This window comes from Oncorhynchus mykiss, chromosome 23, assembly GCF_013265735.2.
Source record: "Oncorhynchus mykiss isolate Arlee chromosome 23, USDA_OmykA_1.1, whole genome shotgun sequence".
Taxonomy (NCBI): domain Eukaryota; kingdom Metazoa; phylum Chordata; class Actinopteri; order Salmoniformes; family Salmonidae; genus Oncorhynchus; species Oncorhynchus mykiss.
The window spans coordinates 24875559-24893089 of NC_048587.1; the positions used below are offsets into that span (position 1 = coordinate 24875559).

The 17531-nt window shown below is 42.9% G+C and overlaps 1 protein-coding gene across 8 annotated transcripts in view; it reads left to right on the plus strand.

Moving 5' to 3' along the window:
- The window catches only part of LOC110502484 (transcription factor COE3), a 72816-nt gene that overhangs the window by 29580 nt on the left and 25705 nt on the right, over positions 1-17531 (plus strand). For 4 of the 8 annotated variants that reach the window (XM_036960005.1, XM_036960004.1, XM_036960008.1 and 1 more), the window contains exons 7-8: positions 10175-10256; positions 13778-13919. In XM_036960005.1, the coding sequence (XP_036815900.1) occupies positions 10175-10256; positions 13778-13919 (224 nt within the window). The remainder of the gene's footprint in view (positions 1-10174; positions 10257-13777; positions 13920-17531) is intronic. The other 4 variants (XM_036960007.1, XM_036960011.1, XM_036960006.1 and 1 more) reach the window with 1 other exon arrangement.

Here is a 17531-nt window from a genome sequence, read left to right on the forward strand (position 1 = left end):
CTCGGTTCATCTGTAGATAGTACTGATGGTACTTTTTCATACAATGCAACAGAACCTCTCATACTATGCAACATTACTTTGTTGATCATTAAATAAATATATGTTCAACACTGACGCAAACAACAGTGGTTTCAGCTAGATCCTTATTAGATCATTATGGTCATGTGAGATTTGAGAAATTAGGTCCTTAAACTCTGTCTTAGCTGAAGTGCACAGAGCAGAGTTGAGTGTCTCATTCAAGAGCTTGGACGATACACTCATTTTCATCTGTCGACTGGTATTCATAGAGAATCTCAAGCGTCTCACTCTCTCTCTCTCTCCCTCTCTCTCTCTCTCTCTCTCTCTCTCTCTCTCTCTCTCTCTCTCTCTCTCTCTCTCTCTCTCTCTCTCCCCCCCCCCCCCCTCTCTCTCTCTCTCTCTCTCCCCCCCTCTCTCTCTCCCCCCCCCTCTCTCTCATCCTTCTATTCAGGAAGTTTGCCAGCTAGTGTCTTTGTTTACAGTGCCAAGGGAAAATGTCAGAGACGTTGAAAAAATATTCTTACAATCTTTTCTTTTTTCCTTTTTCATCTTCCTAATCTAACAGTTTACTGAACTTGATAAGTGTCCTATCAACATGCTAATCAAATGACTTCGGAACCAAAATTGACAGTTTTCATTAATTATACAAGATTATTCTAATTGCAATTCAAATTTATTCATTCCGAACAGAAGGTATCCAGTAATATTTTAGAAAATTTGCATATTAAATGGAGGGAGTAGTGCATTATGCATGGTAATGTATGCACAGTTTCTTATTTTTAACTTCACGGCCATATGTGGTGTCGTTGTAGAAGCAGGTGAAAAGTGTAAGTGTGTTTAATTTGCTTGACAAACATTGGGCTGGAGCTTGTCAAGGGGAGTATTGTGAATGCCAGTCTTTACTCCCTCTTTATTGATTACCCCAAACTCTAAACATCTGGATGTAAATGTCACTGAGAGAGATGAAGTGAATCTTGGGATTAGTTCCCTTCATCGGCTCAATCACTATCAATTAATCTAATAGCATAATTCAAGTGTGCTGAATAAATACATGTACCTGGTTTCATCTGGGGTTATTGGCACATTTAAAATGGTTTGTAGAATTAAAGCAATATTTATTATAAGTAATGTAACATACAATGTAACCTTGATTTAACTAATATACTACTCTCTCAAAGAAAATGTTTCTCTAATTTTTACATGATTATTTTATCAGCATTAGTTGAAATCCTCAAAGTGGGAGAAACATTATGTAAGAAAATAATCATGGGTTCCTTGTCAAAAACAGCCATATTTACTTGGGACGCAAAACCTCCCAATTTGTTCCTTGTTATTGTTTCCTAGAGCAGACACTAAACTGCAAACAGCTTACTGAGATGGCAGTTTACTATATGAGGAGGGAGGTGTACGTGTTAGCTCCACAGGCAGAGGCTTGTACAGTAATGTAAGCGTAATAATTATCACACAGCATTGGGGGCCATGGGTTTAACACTTGGAAAGCATGTTTGATGTGTAAAGGCAGCCTATAGTGCATCCATACAGGGTGACTAAATCTCACGGTTCAGGGAGCACATTAGTATGGCACTACATCCACCCGCGTTCTAAAGGTGATTTCCATTTAGACACACATTTCCTCATGAAGATAAATATGACTTGAATCGTAATTTCCCTGAAGTAAATATAATACAAATACAACATAATACAGTGTCAGACCAAGCATCCTAATAGATTACTGTCATGTTTTCCATTTGTATGGTAAGTGGTGAACCTTGCGGTGGTCTAGCAAGTAACAAATTGAATGTTTAATCCATCTCAGGGCAGATTGAGAATATCAACAGACTGGTAGGTAGCTGGTGTGAGTTCTCCTGTGACTGCTGGTACATTTCAGGTCTTTAGGCGCTTCTGGAATGTATTGGTATAGCTAGAAGTGCAACATGGCAGATAAGTGTAATTTTTGATATTTTCTAAAGGCGTCTGTTATTTCTCAAATCGGCATTTTGATTTGACGTAGTTTCTAGTTACGCGTGACTCGCTGTCTAAATGTTGCTTAACAGCTGTTGGATACATGTTTGGTTGTTTAGTAAATCTTTGCCTTGGCACTCAGGGTAAACAAGATTAACTCCAACCCTCTCAACATCTCTAATAAAATGTGGCACATTTATATTTTTATAGGGCTTAATCTGTTTACAATGATGTTTATATCACCAATTATTACAAACTAATGAAACAAATCCCTTCGATGTAATTAGTCAGATAGGTTTCAGGAAGCTCATTAGTAGTAATTTGTGTGAAGAATAAGGCCTGTAGTGGTTGCTTCTAGACGGAAGCACCAGATCTGTGTTTTAGTTCCACATCAACCCTCATTGTTTGTTGTCTAAGGATGTCTGAAGCGGCCTGAGATGTTTTTAGTCATTGCCCCTAGAAGCAGCAGGGTGTCTGTCAACAGATTCCTCCCCTCAAGCAAGTCAACCTGTATGTGGAAGCAGAATAGCAGACACATGCTCTTGTGTACACAAGCCAGGAGAAGCGAGAGGCAAAACACTGTCTATTTATCTGTCAGTATTCCTGACAAAGAACTGAGCTGACAAGTCAGGGTTTCCCTCTGTGGAGTAGGTGGGAGGGGGGCTTCTGCACACTTACATGCCCACTCTATGCCCAGCTTCTTGTTATTTGCAAATCACACTCTTTGAAACTCACACAAACGGGTTAGACGTGGCACTCTTGGAGTTTGTCAGCTGCCTTCAAAACAGCTAGCGATCAGTAACAGTGTGCGGTTCAGTAGGAAGCAGCTTTCTCTTAGCATTTGCTTCGCTGTCACTTTCTCAACACATGCGATGTGTGTTTTCATGCTGGGCTCAGCTAGCCTCCTGCTCTGGAGGGTATCTTTCTTCCCTCAGAGACTTCTCATCCCCCCTTTGGACTGAAGGAATCAGCATCTTACAATGACATAAACTCCCCGAAGAAATCATACTCCAAATGAGAGCTAAATTAATAATGAAGAAACATTCATGAAGGGAATCCACATTTTATGATTAACCCTCTCACCATGCACGGAGGACAAGTGGATGAAAAAAGAAAATAACTGAATAAATGTCTGTTTATGCTCTATACCATTTTCCCACCATGGACAAAAAAAATCCTCTCCTAAACATCCTGACAGAGAAGCACTTGTGCAGCGCTGATGTCACAGAGCTAGTTGGCCTCTTTCTCACAAAGGCTAAGGTATCATTAGCTTGCGACATACAATGGCCATTCAAGCAGCTCACTGCACTCCTCAGGACCCCTGAACAATGTTATTATTTGTCTCAGAATTATAAAGACAGAGTTTTGCAGGAAACCCGACAGGCAAACCCTTTAGAGGTAAATGCTTTTGGCGGCTTTTGGGGTTTAATCTTGTTCCATTAGCATTTAGCTTCTTTCTCTTGGACACAAAGACCATAATACAGATTTTGGGTCTCAGGAGCCATTGACTATGTGTATCAGTATAGTCACAAATTATTTTATTTCTTATTCAAGAGTCAATATTGCCCATAGTTGACTCCTCATTTTATTATCTGACATCTACACTAGGAGATGTGAAAAGAGGACTATAAAAAATGCCTACACTACTTTAATGTTGTACTAGGGAAGCTTATATTGTACCGAATGGTAAAAAACAAACATATTTCAAGCATGACCTGAACCACCCTTAACCAAAGAATATTATAAATCACACATGTAAGCAGGAGCAAACATTTCCCCTTTATTATTTTCTGGGTTTATACTCATTTTGTCAACAGTATAACAGCTGTGTGAAGGGTTCTTATGTACTACCTTTGTGTGTGTGTGTGTGTGTGTGTGTGTGTGTGTGTGTGTGTGTGTGTGTGTGTGTGTGTGTGTGTGCGTGTGCGTGTGCGTGTGCGTGTGTGTGTGTCTGTGTGTGTGTGTGTGTGTGATTCATTCCAAGGCAGTTTTAGTCCTTATAAAATATTCATTTTGGTTGTGCAGGGCCCTGTAATTGCCATCTCTCACCCTGAATTATTTATACCTCGCACAGACTGACAAAGCTTTGCCATACGGCCCCAGATGAATCAGAAAGCAGCCATCTCTGCTGCCAACAGCACTGGGCTTTCACACAAATATGGCAGCCACGTCTCTCAGACTGGCCCCTGTTAATTTGACATTTTCTTTCCCTCCTGCCTTTGTCCTAGGAGCACATAAAGGTTACCTGTTAGCTTTAAGCACACCAACCTGCTCCTTCTCTCCCTCTCTTCCTCCATCTCTCTCTCTCTCTCTCTCTCTGTGCCTTGCCTAAATGACAGCCCACTGTGGCTGTGCTTTGAGACAGACTTAATGTGGCAGCAGTAGCAGAGTGGCTGCCTTTTGCTTTATGATGACTGACCAGTCCTGGCAGCCACTTTAGATACATGTATTATACATTAGTAATAAGAACATGTAGAAGTTTACACACACAAACATGCACAGGCACGCGCACACACACGCACGCACGCACGCACACACACACACACACACACACACACACACACACACACACACACACACGCACACGCACACGCACACACACACACACTACCCCCAAAAACGACCACCACCACTAGCCTCCTGGAAGCGATGCAGCTCTGCTGTCAGTGAACGGTCAAAGCCCCTACGCTGGGCACAATGTACAGCTGCTGGGTTCAACTGTGTCTGTCTGCAGCCTGATCACTCCAAGGTGCCTGTGGAGGAGAGGGCATGGGTATCATTGTAGGCCGGATCTGGGGCCTTCCAGGCACCCTTACAGTATGCCCAACAACTTAAATACTGCTATTCACTCCAGAATATGCTTATCTTCCATCTCACTAGTGCAGGGAGGTGCTGACTGATATTTCTTCAGGCTGCAAACACAGAATGCTAACCAGTAATGCACCATATTCCCCCTTGCAGAAATAACCTAGAAATACCCTTTTTCACGCTGCTAGACCAGCTGGCTAGCCGTTTACACTGAAATATGAACTGTACTGATGATGGATTATTGTGCGGGATTATTTTAGAATGTCAGCACCATCATCACCTGTATTGCCGAGAAGCTGTGTAACAATAATGTATTCATAATATTTAAAGATTAGATGAATCAAACTGGAATATATCAACAATTCAGGAAGAGTAGAAATAGTATTGGTTGTTTCACTAAAACTATCTGTAGATTCATTTTCACGGTAAGGCCATACTAGACAAAAAGCAGCAGAATAATTGATGTTTTGTGCCTTATTTTCTTCAAAGCCATGGTACAGAGAACCCAGATTCACTGTAAAACAAAGAGCAGCAGGCCCACTATACAGCTTCAGTAGCTTGTAGTGTGGTAACGGTAGAGAGCTTGGGGCTAAACATGTAGTATGTGCTGGGTTAGACCTCAAGCACAGCCCTAGTCCACTGTTACCCAGTGATGGATAGTTAGCAGGGCCACTGCATCTATATCTAGCCTGCTACAGACCTGGACTGGAGACTAAAGTGAATCAGTTGAAGATGGGTAGGAGTGTGTTTGACGTGGGAGAGCGAGAGAGAATTCTCTGCTGTAATGAGTCCTGCAGCCATGAACTAAATTAAGAGGGATCCTCAAGTGAAATGTTGTCAATGCCACTCTGGCCATTAGAGAACAGTAGGATGGTGGAGGAAAGGGTATAGACTATAGAGGGCTGAATGGGTAGGTTTTTATTGTTTGTATGTCTCAAGAGCCCACCTCCCAAGTTATGGGGAATACTAGATGTTGAACACAAAAACAATGATAGTGAAATGTTTTAGCAATAGCATTCTCAGAGGAGGTCAACGGCCCCTAGAGTGGAAATGGTTCATTTCCCCCAACCCAATAACATTGGATAGTAAGGCACTTGTTCCCTGATAAAGAAGTGATAGGATCTGCGGGGCTGGTCCCTGGGCGCTTGTACAGGGCTAGAGCAAATATGGTTAATGCGCTGTCGTTACTACGAGGAAGGGGAAGAAAAACAGCTGTGGTTGATGAGAGAAGACAGCAAGCAACCAGAGTATGACAGCAATGACCCCCTTGCTAAAAATCCCTCTGGAATTTTAGAGGTTAATTTCTTTAATCAGCATGTAAATTAAGATGTGTTAGTACAGAACAACCTACATAGACCAAAAAGCTTGCTCCTTGTTTATAATGGAACGTTATAAGAACAAACCAGTGTATTGGAGCCTGGCCTGTCAGAACAGGGACCTGAGTGATGTACAGTAGATGAAGTACAGTACCTTACATACTGGAGCTGGTGGGGATGCAGAAGGCTTGACATTAAGACCCTGGCATTTTGGAAATCCAATATGTTATTGACCTGTGTACTACTATCTCAGTGAGGAGATCTGCTGTCAGCAGATCGTAGTGGTGTGTTGTGAGACACTGGTTCCAGGTCTCCTCCAGCCTCACTGAGGCCCATGATGAGGCCCATACTGGGGTCTGATGGGCTATGGCTGGGTGGTGGTCGATACTCGCCGCCCTGCAATGATGACCTCATTGTCATGGCCGCCGGCTATGGACTCTTCATTATTGCTTGGGCACCAATCAGGAGCTAAGGACTGTCAATACCTGACACTCATGGATGTTTCAGTCGTGAACTTCTGAAATGGGTGGTGTACAAAACACAGTGAAATAAATGCAGTATGATACCCTGTTAGTATTGGTAGTACAGTAATAATACAATGGAGTCATTACCTCCCATTTTTCCCTTAATCAAAGGCAGAGATGTCAAGGAGTGGATGACATCTCCCCCTCCCAATTAGCTTAGCTCCTAAAATCAGGAAGCATCTCCTCACTTCGTCTGTTTGTTTTCTCCGTTTCTATTCTATTTGATGATGGGAGAGGGGCGAGCTAGAATTAGGCTGACGGGTCTCCCTTTGAGTGTCAGCCTAAAATGATCAGAGTAGAGATAAGAGGGTCTAGCAGCCCTCAAATCAGTCAAAGTGCCAAAGTCTGCCTTTTTCTCCTCAATTACCAGGCGTGTGAAGCACACGGAGTGGAAACCGCCGATTACTAAAGAGAGAATCTATTTCCCCTTTGACCAGAGGGAGAGAAATCATTATCGCATGATTAGTAGCTAGCCTCAGCAGTGTGGCGAGCATGGAGGTACAGGCTACAGGAGAATCCTATTAATTGCCCTAGTCTCCGTTAGAAAGGGATTGTTTTAGCGTTGATTTGTGGGCCTGTAACTCGAGCTGTTGGAAGATAAAAGCTGATGTCAGGTCGTAGTTATACTGGCAGACTTCAGACAGGGAGAGGGTTGTGTCAAAAGGAGCATAGCTCTCCAGTACTGTAAGTCTATCTCTTTAGGCTTTCGCCTGTCTCCCTCTCTCTCTTTAGGCTTTCGCCTGTCTCCCTCTTTTGTATTTCTTCACACTCCATAGATTCATCCTCCCCTCCCTCTCTCTCTTCTACTCTCACCCTTCTCTCTCAGCTACTCTCTCTCTCTACCACCCCCACTCTCTCTCCCCTCTCTCCCTCTCTCTGGTGAATTGCAGCCCTGCTCCAACTGATAGCTGTCTGGGCCGATTATTTCCTCCATGGCGGTCCACTGAGAGCCTCGCTCGTCTGCTGGCTTTGGAGGAGTTGCTTTAATTAGCTATGTTAATATCCCCTTCATTGGCCTTAATATCTCTCTACACCTTCCTCCATCTCCACGGCCACGAGGGTCCTCCTGTCCTGTCACTAGCGCTGATTATTGAGAAGGATAGCTTTAATCAAACCTAATTGCAGTTCATTCTTTCTCTCGATCCCCCCTTTGCCCTCCGTTGCCAACATCTAATGGCGTCGTCGCCTTGATATCCCATTAAAAAACTATCAAACAATCTCGTTTTTGTCTCCAAGCAAAACACCAGCACAAAGTTCTCTAGATATTTAAGAAGTAAAAGAGAGAGGCTTGTCTTAATTGCTTGCCTTTTCACCAAGGACCAATTTACAGTGCGCTCATGTAGAATGTTAACCAACTCTAATGTAATGATGCTTTACTGTTGCCGCTAACATGGACTACTGTTGAAACGAAGCTTATCTGTTAGCTGGAAATGTGGTTAATCGTCTTCATAACAGTAAACATAAATGAGTTCACAATAGAACGGCTGCTTTCTATTCCCAAGTTGTCCTTTTCTGTTCATTGCTCACTTTTTGTTTTACTGCAGTTTTACACGTTGTAATCGTATTACAGCACAACAGAAAAAGGAACAGAAAAGCCCTGTGCTAAAAATAACATGTCGCTTCAGTAACGTTTACGTTTTGGCAACAAAATGATTCTTTTTTCTTTTCTTTTGCATATATTTCTTTTGTTGCGCAAGGTGAAAACATACAGAGCACATCAATCTTGGACACACACACACACACAGGCTCTTACCCACACACACACTAGTCTAATCCAATCTGTATGAGAGGCGACAGACAAATAAAAGTCGTATTTCAGGTCTGCTTTCCGCAGATGTCTACTGCTCTGCCTTACGACTCTTTGGGGAAATAAAAACAAGGTCAGGGAATTAGAGTACATAATGGTCATTCTGATGATCGGCCAACAGCTGCAACCAAAAACACACTGAACACAATCAGGCGAAATGCACTAATGACAAGTCAGGTTTTTTATGGCCTTGCCGCATACCAACAGGCAATCAGCACTTTGGCGTGGCTTAAAACTTTGTATTGATTGCAAAGCCCCATGGATTAGGAGAGAAAATATTTTCTCACCTCTCATATGCTTCTTTGGTCTGGCAGTGGTGCTAAGGGTATTGGAGTCTTATTGGAGAACACTTCTAAATGACCACTGCATGTGTTAATGTGGCCAGGGTAAGAGGGGTCATTTCAAGGCACAGATGTATTGCATTGGCCCAGATCCCACTGTGGAGTAAGAAGTAGGAGGCTAGGTGTTGCGAAAGGGCCTTCTTAGGCAACAAGCTCTATGTTGAGCAAAGCAACATCAATTCAATCCATGGTAATGCAATAAGTTGTAACAGTGCCAATTTAGCTTTTCAATGGAAACCATGAAATTGTGCATCAAACCAATTAATTATGGTAAGTGTTTACATCAAACTTGAAGGGAGCCAAAAAACATGAGTCCTAATGAGTCTGTAGCATGTTTTTACTGTACATGACAAGAAAGTCAATTAAAGTCTGTTGCAGTATGTTCTGCTGATATAATCATTGATCCCACTGTCAGGTTTAGGACATGTTGTTGTCATCACTTGTAGTGCTAATAGGGAAGACATTTGTAGTGGGGGACAGCAAGCCAAGACAGGGACTGTTAAGTCTCCTCCACCTGTCTCCTTTGTAATGCTATCTACTGGATCGCGGAAAGGTTATATTTAAAAGGAGAGCTCATGATAGAAGGCATTTTCAATAAAATCACAGTGATCTGACTTTCATTTGACGCTCACAGGCAAACACTTGTCAGCTGAAGCGAAGTGCAGCAAGAGGGAGACATAGAGAGAGAGAGAGAGACAGAGAGAGAGAGAAGCTCACAGACTAACCAACCACAGATCTGTCTCTCACATGACATTTTTTTAGAGACGATTAGCCAGGTTGTAATTTGTGGCATAATTGCCTCACCCATCCACCAGTGTGTGTGTGTGTGTGTGTGTGTGTGTGTGTGTGTGTGTGTGTGTGTGTGTGTGTGTGTGTGTGTGTGTGCGTTTGTGCGTGTGTGTGTGGCGTGAAGCGAAGGTCCCAGGAGTGGCCGCCTAATTGTTTGACAGGACTATACGTTTTGTGGCGCGCTCTCACCTTGTTAGGTCCTTTATCCCTGATGCTCTTCAAACAAGACCTGGTCACAGGTGGGCCTCATTTGCCTTCCTATTGAACAGCACAACTTTAATTGCACAGGGGGTGTTCTGGGATGAAATAGATGGGTGGAATATCAAGTGACTTCCTGCATGCTAGTAGCAGATGGGTCTGGAAACAGGCTGTGAACTCAGGTGAGAGGATGATATGACAAAGGGTTGCTGCTAAGGGGTATATAAAGCAACAGCAGATATCTACATTAGTTTAAACAGTTGAGTAGCATCTATCCGTTTGATGTTGGTGAAATAGATTTGTTGTTGACATGTTGAGTGGCATGGACCTGTTTTGATTTTATGGAATTTCATTCCATATGAATTGTTGAATGGCTCTATGCTTCAACTGGTGTTTTGTGCTCTCTTTCAGATTCTTCCTGAAGTTCTTCCTGAAGTGCAATCAGAACTGTCTGAAGAATGCAGGGAATCCCAGAGACATGCGCAGGTTCCAGGTAACTGAAAGTTACACAAAACCGCACACACACACACACTGGTTTAAACTCACTCAGGTTCACACACACACACACACACACACACACACACACACACACACACACACACACACAAACACACACACACACACACACACACACGCAAAGGGTGTCAGTGTGCTGCTGAACACATGTAGGATTATTTATTGGAGAACACCGTCTTACACAAATAAGGATATGGGATTTAAGAGGTGATATCAATTGTGGTCCTGACAGCTTTCTGAACCACAGCACAGAAGGGAGGACGATCCCACCACATGTGTTAACGCAGGGTTTCCCAGTAGGACACACACACACACACACACACACACACACACAGACACACACACTTCTTCACTGTCCAGCCATCTGAGAGGTGTTTTCCATAACACTGCAGCCAGCAATGACATTATAGTATTACCAAAGAGACCTCTATCTGGAGGTCCGGAATTCTCCCATGTCTAAGAGGCTGCAGAAGCTAAAATACATGATGTATTAAATGTGGAGGGGTGCCATTGAAGTTAGTGATCTCCTTATCTGCCTACCCCAGACCCATATACCCCAAGTAGGAGGTCAGGCCTGAATAGAGTGTTGGTATCCTATCTGCTTTGCCACAAACTACAGGGGCCATCATTCACTGCCAATCATGGGCTACGACAAACACACCAACCTAGCCTCATCCAGCAAACCCTCAGACATGAAACAGACAGACTCTTTCTGATGTCACCACTAGACCTGCCTCGCCTCCTTTTCCCTGAGGGGGTAACTGGACTTAACAGAGTCAATCCCTTCACAGACAGCTCAGGTGTTCACTCTACCATCGCATTACTCCTACAGTAGATTCACAAGAGACTGGAACATACTGCCCCAGCCATGACAGCTACTGAGTTATTTAAAAACACATATCTCCCTCAGGCATATGTAGCAAGAGGTGTATGAGTGAGTGTTGCATAAAACTTCTACCCCATTTGTATCTGTTTATCTTTAATAAAATCCAGATTTACCATATTTATAGGGAATCAACTGGCAGGACTTGACATTGACATTATTGTTGGAGTATTTGAGGGTGGGAGGTATTGTACGCCAAGGCTTACAATATTGTTGGCTATCTTCTCCGGTCTCCATTCCAATGGCCAGAATTCAGTTTTTCCCAGATAGTTTTACCAGATGCTTCACTGTAGGTGTTACTCGGGCCAATGTTGTGTATTCTGCATGCCTTCCACTCCGCTTATTACCCCCCCCAAACCAGCTGGAGGCCAGAGAGGACCACATCCATCATCCCCAGCTTGGCCCAGCTCTGAACCTGCGAGCAAGAATGGAGCTCTTTCACCTCCCCACTCAGCCCCCCTACCTCCATCCCAAACCCACACCCCCAACTAACCAAAAAAGCACCCCCCAAATTCCACGGCTACACCAAGGTCACTCACCGGCAAACAGAACCTGAGAGGGGCTCTCTCTTTCCGGCTCGGAAACACTTTCTCCATTCTTGGCCTAGTCCACTGTTTGGAGATGTGGTTGAGAGAAAAAACAACAATAAAAACAAGCACTATGATATATTGAGGCCTGGATTCATTCCGATCGCGGCTTAAAGGCACTGCGGCTTTTAAAGGCAATTTTCGATTGAGACGACATACTGTATGTAGCGTTTACTGTGAATGGGATCTCCACGAACGTGGGAACTTTGCCTGCAAGAGCCGCTCTGCCTATAAACTGCAATCCGATTGAATCTCGGCCTGAGTTTGACTTGGAATTTGATCCAGGTGAAATGTTTGTTGAACCAAGAAGAGGGTTGTTTTAGTTGTTGATGAGTTTATCCAGTTTGTCCAGTTTGTACGGAACTACAGTGGCTTCAGAAAGTATTTACACCCATTGACTTGTTTCACATTATGTTGTGTTACGGCCGACATTTGTTTCACTGGCCTACACACAACACCCCACAATGTCAAAGTTGAATGATGTTTGAAGAAATGTTTACAAATGAATTGAGCCAATAAGTATTCAACCCCTTTCTTATGGCAAGCCTATATAAATTCAGGAGTACGAATGTGCTTAACAAGACACATAATGCGTTCCATGGACTCACTATGTGTGCAATAACAGTGTTTTTACATTATTTTTTAATGACTACCTCATCTTTGTACCCCACACATGCAATTAGCTATAAGGTCCCTCGGTTGAGCGGTGAATTTCAAACACAGATTCAACCACAAAGACCAGGGAAGTTTTCCAATGTTTAGCAAAGAAGGGTAAAAAAAGCAGACACTGAATATCCCTTTGAGCATTGTGAAGTTACTAAATACACTTCGGATGGTGTATCAATATGCCCAGTCATTACAATGATACAGGCATCCTTCCTAACTCAGTTGCCGGAGAGGAAGGAAACTGGGGATTTCACCATGAGGCCAATGGTGACTTTAAAACATATACAGAGTATAATAGCTGTGATAGGAGAAAACTGAGGATGAATCAACAACATTGTAGTTACTCCACAATACTAACCTTATTGACAGTGAAAATTCGGAAGCCTGTACAGAAAAAAACGGTAAAAAAATTGGCAAAGAAATTAACTTTATGTCCTGAATACGAAGTGTTATGTTTAGGGCAAATCCAACACAATACATCACTGAGTACCGCTCTTTATTTTTTCAAGCATGGTGGTGGCTGCATCATGTTTTGGTTATGCTTGTCATCTGCAAGGACTAGGAGGTGTAAATAAATAAATGGAATAAAACTAAGTACAGGCAAAGTCCTAGAGGAAAACCTGTCTCAGTCTGCTTTCCAACAGACACTCGGAGACAAATCCACCTTACAGCAGGTCAATAAACACAAGGCAAAATCTAAACTGTATATTTCTGAGTGGCCTAGTTATAGTTTTAACTTAAATTGACTTGAAAATCAATGGCAAGACTTGAAAATAGCTGTCTAGCAACAACAACCTACTTGACAGAAATTGAATAGTTTTAAAAAGAACAATGGGGAAATTTTGTACAATCCAGGTGTGCAAAGCACCTAGAGACTTACCCAGAAAGACTCACAGGTTGTAATCACTACCAAAGGTGATTATATCATGTATTGACTCAGGGGTGTGAATACTTATGTAAATGAGATATTTCTGTGTTTAATTTTCAATACATTCAATATCGTTTCTTAAAACCTGTTTTCACTTTGTCATAAAGGGGTTTTGTGTGTAGATGGGTGAGAACCCCCCCTCAATTTTATACATTTTGAATTCAGGCTGTAACACAATAATTTATGGAATAAGTCAAGGGGTATGAATACTTTCTGAAGGCACTGTAGATGAGTCGATCAATGTCTTTTGTGAATCAATTACATCAACACAACATTTGTCAGAGTGGGTCAAAACAAGTGATTATAGAGAGAGCTAAAGGTTGTTCTTTAAATCTGAATACAATAAAGCATGATTAAGCTGATGTTTTGTACATGATTGTGTCCCCTTCCTACAGATTGCTAAATGACACGGTCTACCTTCACTCTTGTTGCAGGTTGTCGTCTCGACGACCGTCAATGTGGACGGCCACGTCTTGGCTGTCTCAGACAACATGTTTGTCCACAACAACTCCAAGCATGGGCGAAGGGCTCGCAGACTCGACCCTTCAGAAGGTACGCCTCCTTATCTGGAGAATGGTAGGCACCTTTTACATCATATTATTTGCTTTCCATCTTCCTTTCATTCATACATTTTTTTCTCTTATTCTGTGTTGTAAATCTAAATATTGATATATATATAATAGATAATGTAAATATTTGTAGTGGATTGGAAATAGTATACAATATCATGCATAGCGCGCTAATCATTTGAATAATGCTAGGAATTATTGACATTTTATAATGATGATAAAATGATATACTATTTCCAAATCTTGACCAATTGTTAACGGCACATAAACATTTTTTTTACCTATTAGAAACATGATGAAATTGGCAAAGAATTCTGAGTTAGGTCAATTTCCTGTTGCTGGGTGCTGCAGTTTCAGTTGAGAGGAGATATGAAGGGATGAAGGGATGAAGGACAGGGCGGGAGGAGGGTCTAGGAGAAAAACAGAATTTACTGTTTTTCTTCCAACTAATTCTATATGATAGACTGATTGCCTGCATGGCCAACAGAGAGAGAAGCAGGGCCCCCAAACCATGGGAAATCCAAAAAGTAAACTGCACTAAACACAACCTTCTGACCCCTCCTAGCCTCCTCTCGCAGCTGGGAGCATAAACAGCTGAAAGATTATGGAAAAACCAGAGCAGGCCAATTGTGCAAATTGCTTATCTTCAGATTTCAAGGGGCAATTATGGCTAGGCAAACAGTTTATATACACACACACCACTGACTGAAATGGCCTTCTCTCCAGTTTAATAACCATTGATGGTCATATCACCAAAAGCAAATGTAATGTTTAATACAACAAGGGTTTAAAAAAAATCCAGACAAGACAATTAATATATCTAGTGGAGGGAAAAGCTAATTTGTTTAAAAGCTATTTGTTTTTGTCTTTATTAATGACTCCACTACTGGAGAACAAAATCAAATAATTAAAGTCCTGCCCCGAGCATCGAAGTCATTATGCTCAGTGATGTTCTGTTTGTATCTGTGTCTCACGTTTATGACAGGGTAGGTGTGAATCGCCTAGCAACCTTAGTCTTAATGAGGAGAGCAATTAAAGAGGTTGAGCCCTCTCCTCCATGTTCCCCACATCCCACAGGGCAGTGTGTGTGTGTGTGTGTGTGTGTGTGTGTGTGTGTGTGTTCCAAGCAAATTTCCACTGCCCACCCCTTTCTTCCCCTCCTCATTCTTCTAAGCACGAGAGCAGTAAGCTTGCCTTGTATAACAAGCTCCTTCAATAACACAATTTAGCGTGGTGTCTGTGTGAGCTACACAGTTATTCATAAGGTGTACACAACGGTCCTGCTTTTGAGTGCCTAAATCACCTGACAATTTTCAATTATTGAGTTTGAGAACATTTCATTTAACTATAATATACTACATTTTTCTTTCCAGTATATCTGCATTTATTTTCCATCCCAACCCAATGTAGCCGAGTGGAGACAACTAACACTTTGTGTATATTACCAATGTACCATAGTTCTTCAGCCAAAACTTTGCTTGTTTGCGTCTCCCACTCCAGACACTCATAGACATAACACATGAGAACAGGATACTCGGTCATAAAATGTAATCCTATCCATGCCGTTCATAGAGTTCTGACACCAGGCAGGCAGACAGAGTGTGCTTTAAATTAGCAACACATTCTTCACTGGGAGTTCGCTGGGTGAGAAGCCTCAGGTATGTGGCTGACTGACTGTCTGTCTGTGTGTCTGCGAAAGCAAGGCACACTCTCAGTTCATTGTCTCAGTGCTGGGGTTACAGTGTCAGGCTGCTCAAGAAGTGCTGCCCCCTATTGGTGAACAGGAATTTCTGTCAATGACACACAACTGAACCATGCAGGTTTGAGCTGTCACAAAAGCATTTAGACATGAATATACAGAAAATGCTTCACTAATACACACACACTTACACACTTGCCCCTCATAAACACTCACACCTTGCATTCCTAAGCTACGTTTGACCTCCACTGTAGAGACTTGGAGAGTATGGAAGCCTCAGCAATGAGCCTGCAGCGCCCCAGTCATTTGCACGCCAAGTTGCTGTAATACCGTTAGTGTTTATGCAATAAAGACAAGTGAATCCAGTCTGCTCCGTCTGAGAGTCAGAGAGGTAGAGAAAGACAGAGATAGAGAGAGAGCGATAGAGAGAGGATGAGATAGACAGAGAAAGAGAGAGAGCGAGAGAGAGAGAGAGAGAGAGAAAAGAGAGAGCGAGAAAGAGAGAGGGAGAAAGCCTGAGAGAGAGAAAGAGGGGGAGAGAGAGGGAAAGGGAGAGAGGGAAAGGGAGAGAGAAAGGGGTAACAGATGGCCCAGGGAGAGGTAAAAGGTATAATCCCATCAGCTGCACTATCAGCCGACCATCTGGACATCCCACAGCACAATTACAACACATTTCAGCAGGCAGAACAAAGGACGCCACAGCCACGGACACATCAGACCTGTTTGAGTGGCTCAGTAGGTCTACAAGCGCTTCAGACGGAAGTTGGCCCGAAGCTCAGATCGAGCATCAGTTTTCTCTACTCAGTGCTAACCTGCCACATTAGCCAGTAAAGGAGCCAAAATTGATGTTGGATTTGCGCTTAGGGACGTTTAGAAATAAAGGCTCACAAATAAACTAATATTGGTTTAAACAATTTAAAAGTATGAGTTTTGTGAGGCACAGTCAGGCCCTGTTTCAGCCATCCTCATTCCCTCCCTGCAATGTTTATCATCTGCTGTGGGGCATTGTGCGTGTCTATCCTCAGATCGCCTGCGCTGCCTGTGTAATCCACTTGGCCACGGTTCCCATTCAGCACATGCTCCCCTCTCTGTCTGTGCATTGAGACATATGCAAATTTTCAGGCAGAAGGGTGGACGGCTTAGGGCCCCTGGTCGCTCCCTCTCTATGGGTCCTTTCTGTGTACCGGAGGGGGACGTTGGGATTTCCAAGGCGGTGTGTGTATGTGTGTAGGGTTATGGCTGCAGCTGCCCCCCAATAACCACCATCACCCCCCCCCCCCCTCCCCTCTCGCTCTCTCGCTCTCTCTCTCTCTCTCTCGCTCTCTCTCTCTCTCTCTCTCTCTCTCTCTCTCTCTCTCTCTCTCTCTCTCTCTCTCTCTCTCTCTCTCCTGGCCCCAAAGTCAATTTGTTTACAGTAATTTTGAAGGGGGAATTATTTGCCGTAATCGGCAGCACTGATGAAGGTCAGCTCCTTTGAGGGGACGCAGCGATCCCACAGAGAGATGGTCTTCTTTCAGATGCTCTGCTTAGCAATTAAGGAAAGCAAATGTCACTCGTCCAGACCTCAGAGATGAAATTCTGTAAGGGCGATTAGCATGAAGTCAACAGCGCCTGTTAAAGTCAGATTTCCCATAGTGTGTGCGTGCGTGTGATTTCCCTTAGTGTGGCGTGTGTGCACATGTGCGTGCATGTGCGCTTTACGGGAAGAAAGCAAACATAACCTGAACAGCCCCAACAGCAAAGCAAACAAAGGGAGATGTCTTGTATGTAATGTTCATTACAATATACTGATATGGTGATTTCTTGTATTTACTGAACTGGAGTGATAATAGTAGCACAGCAATGTGCTCATATGAAATACTCATAACTGAAATAGTACAACATGTTAAAAGAACAAGTGTGCGCAGTTCGCATTGTATT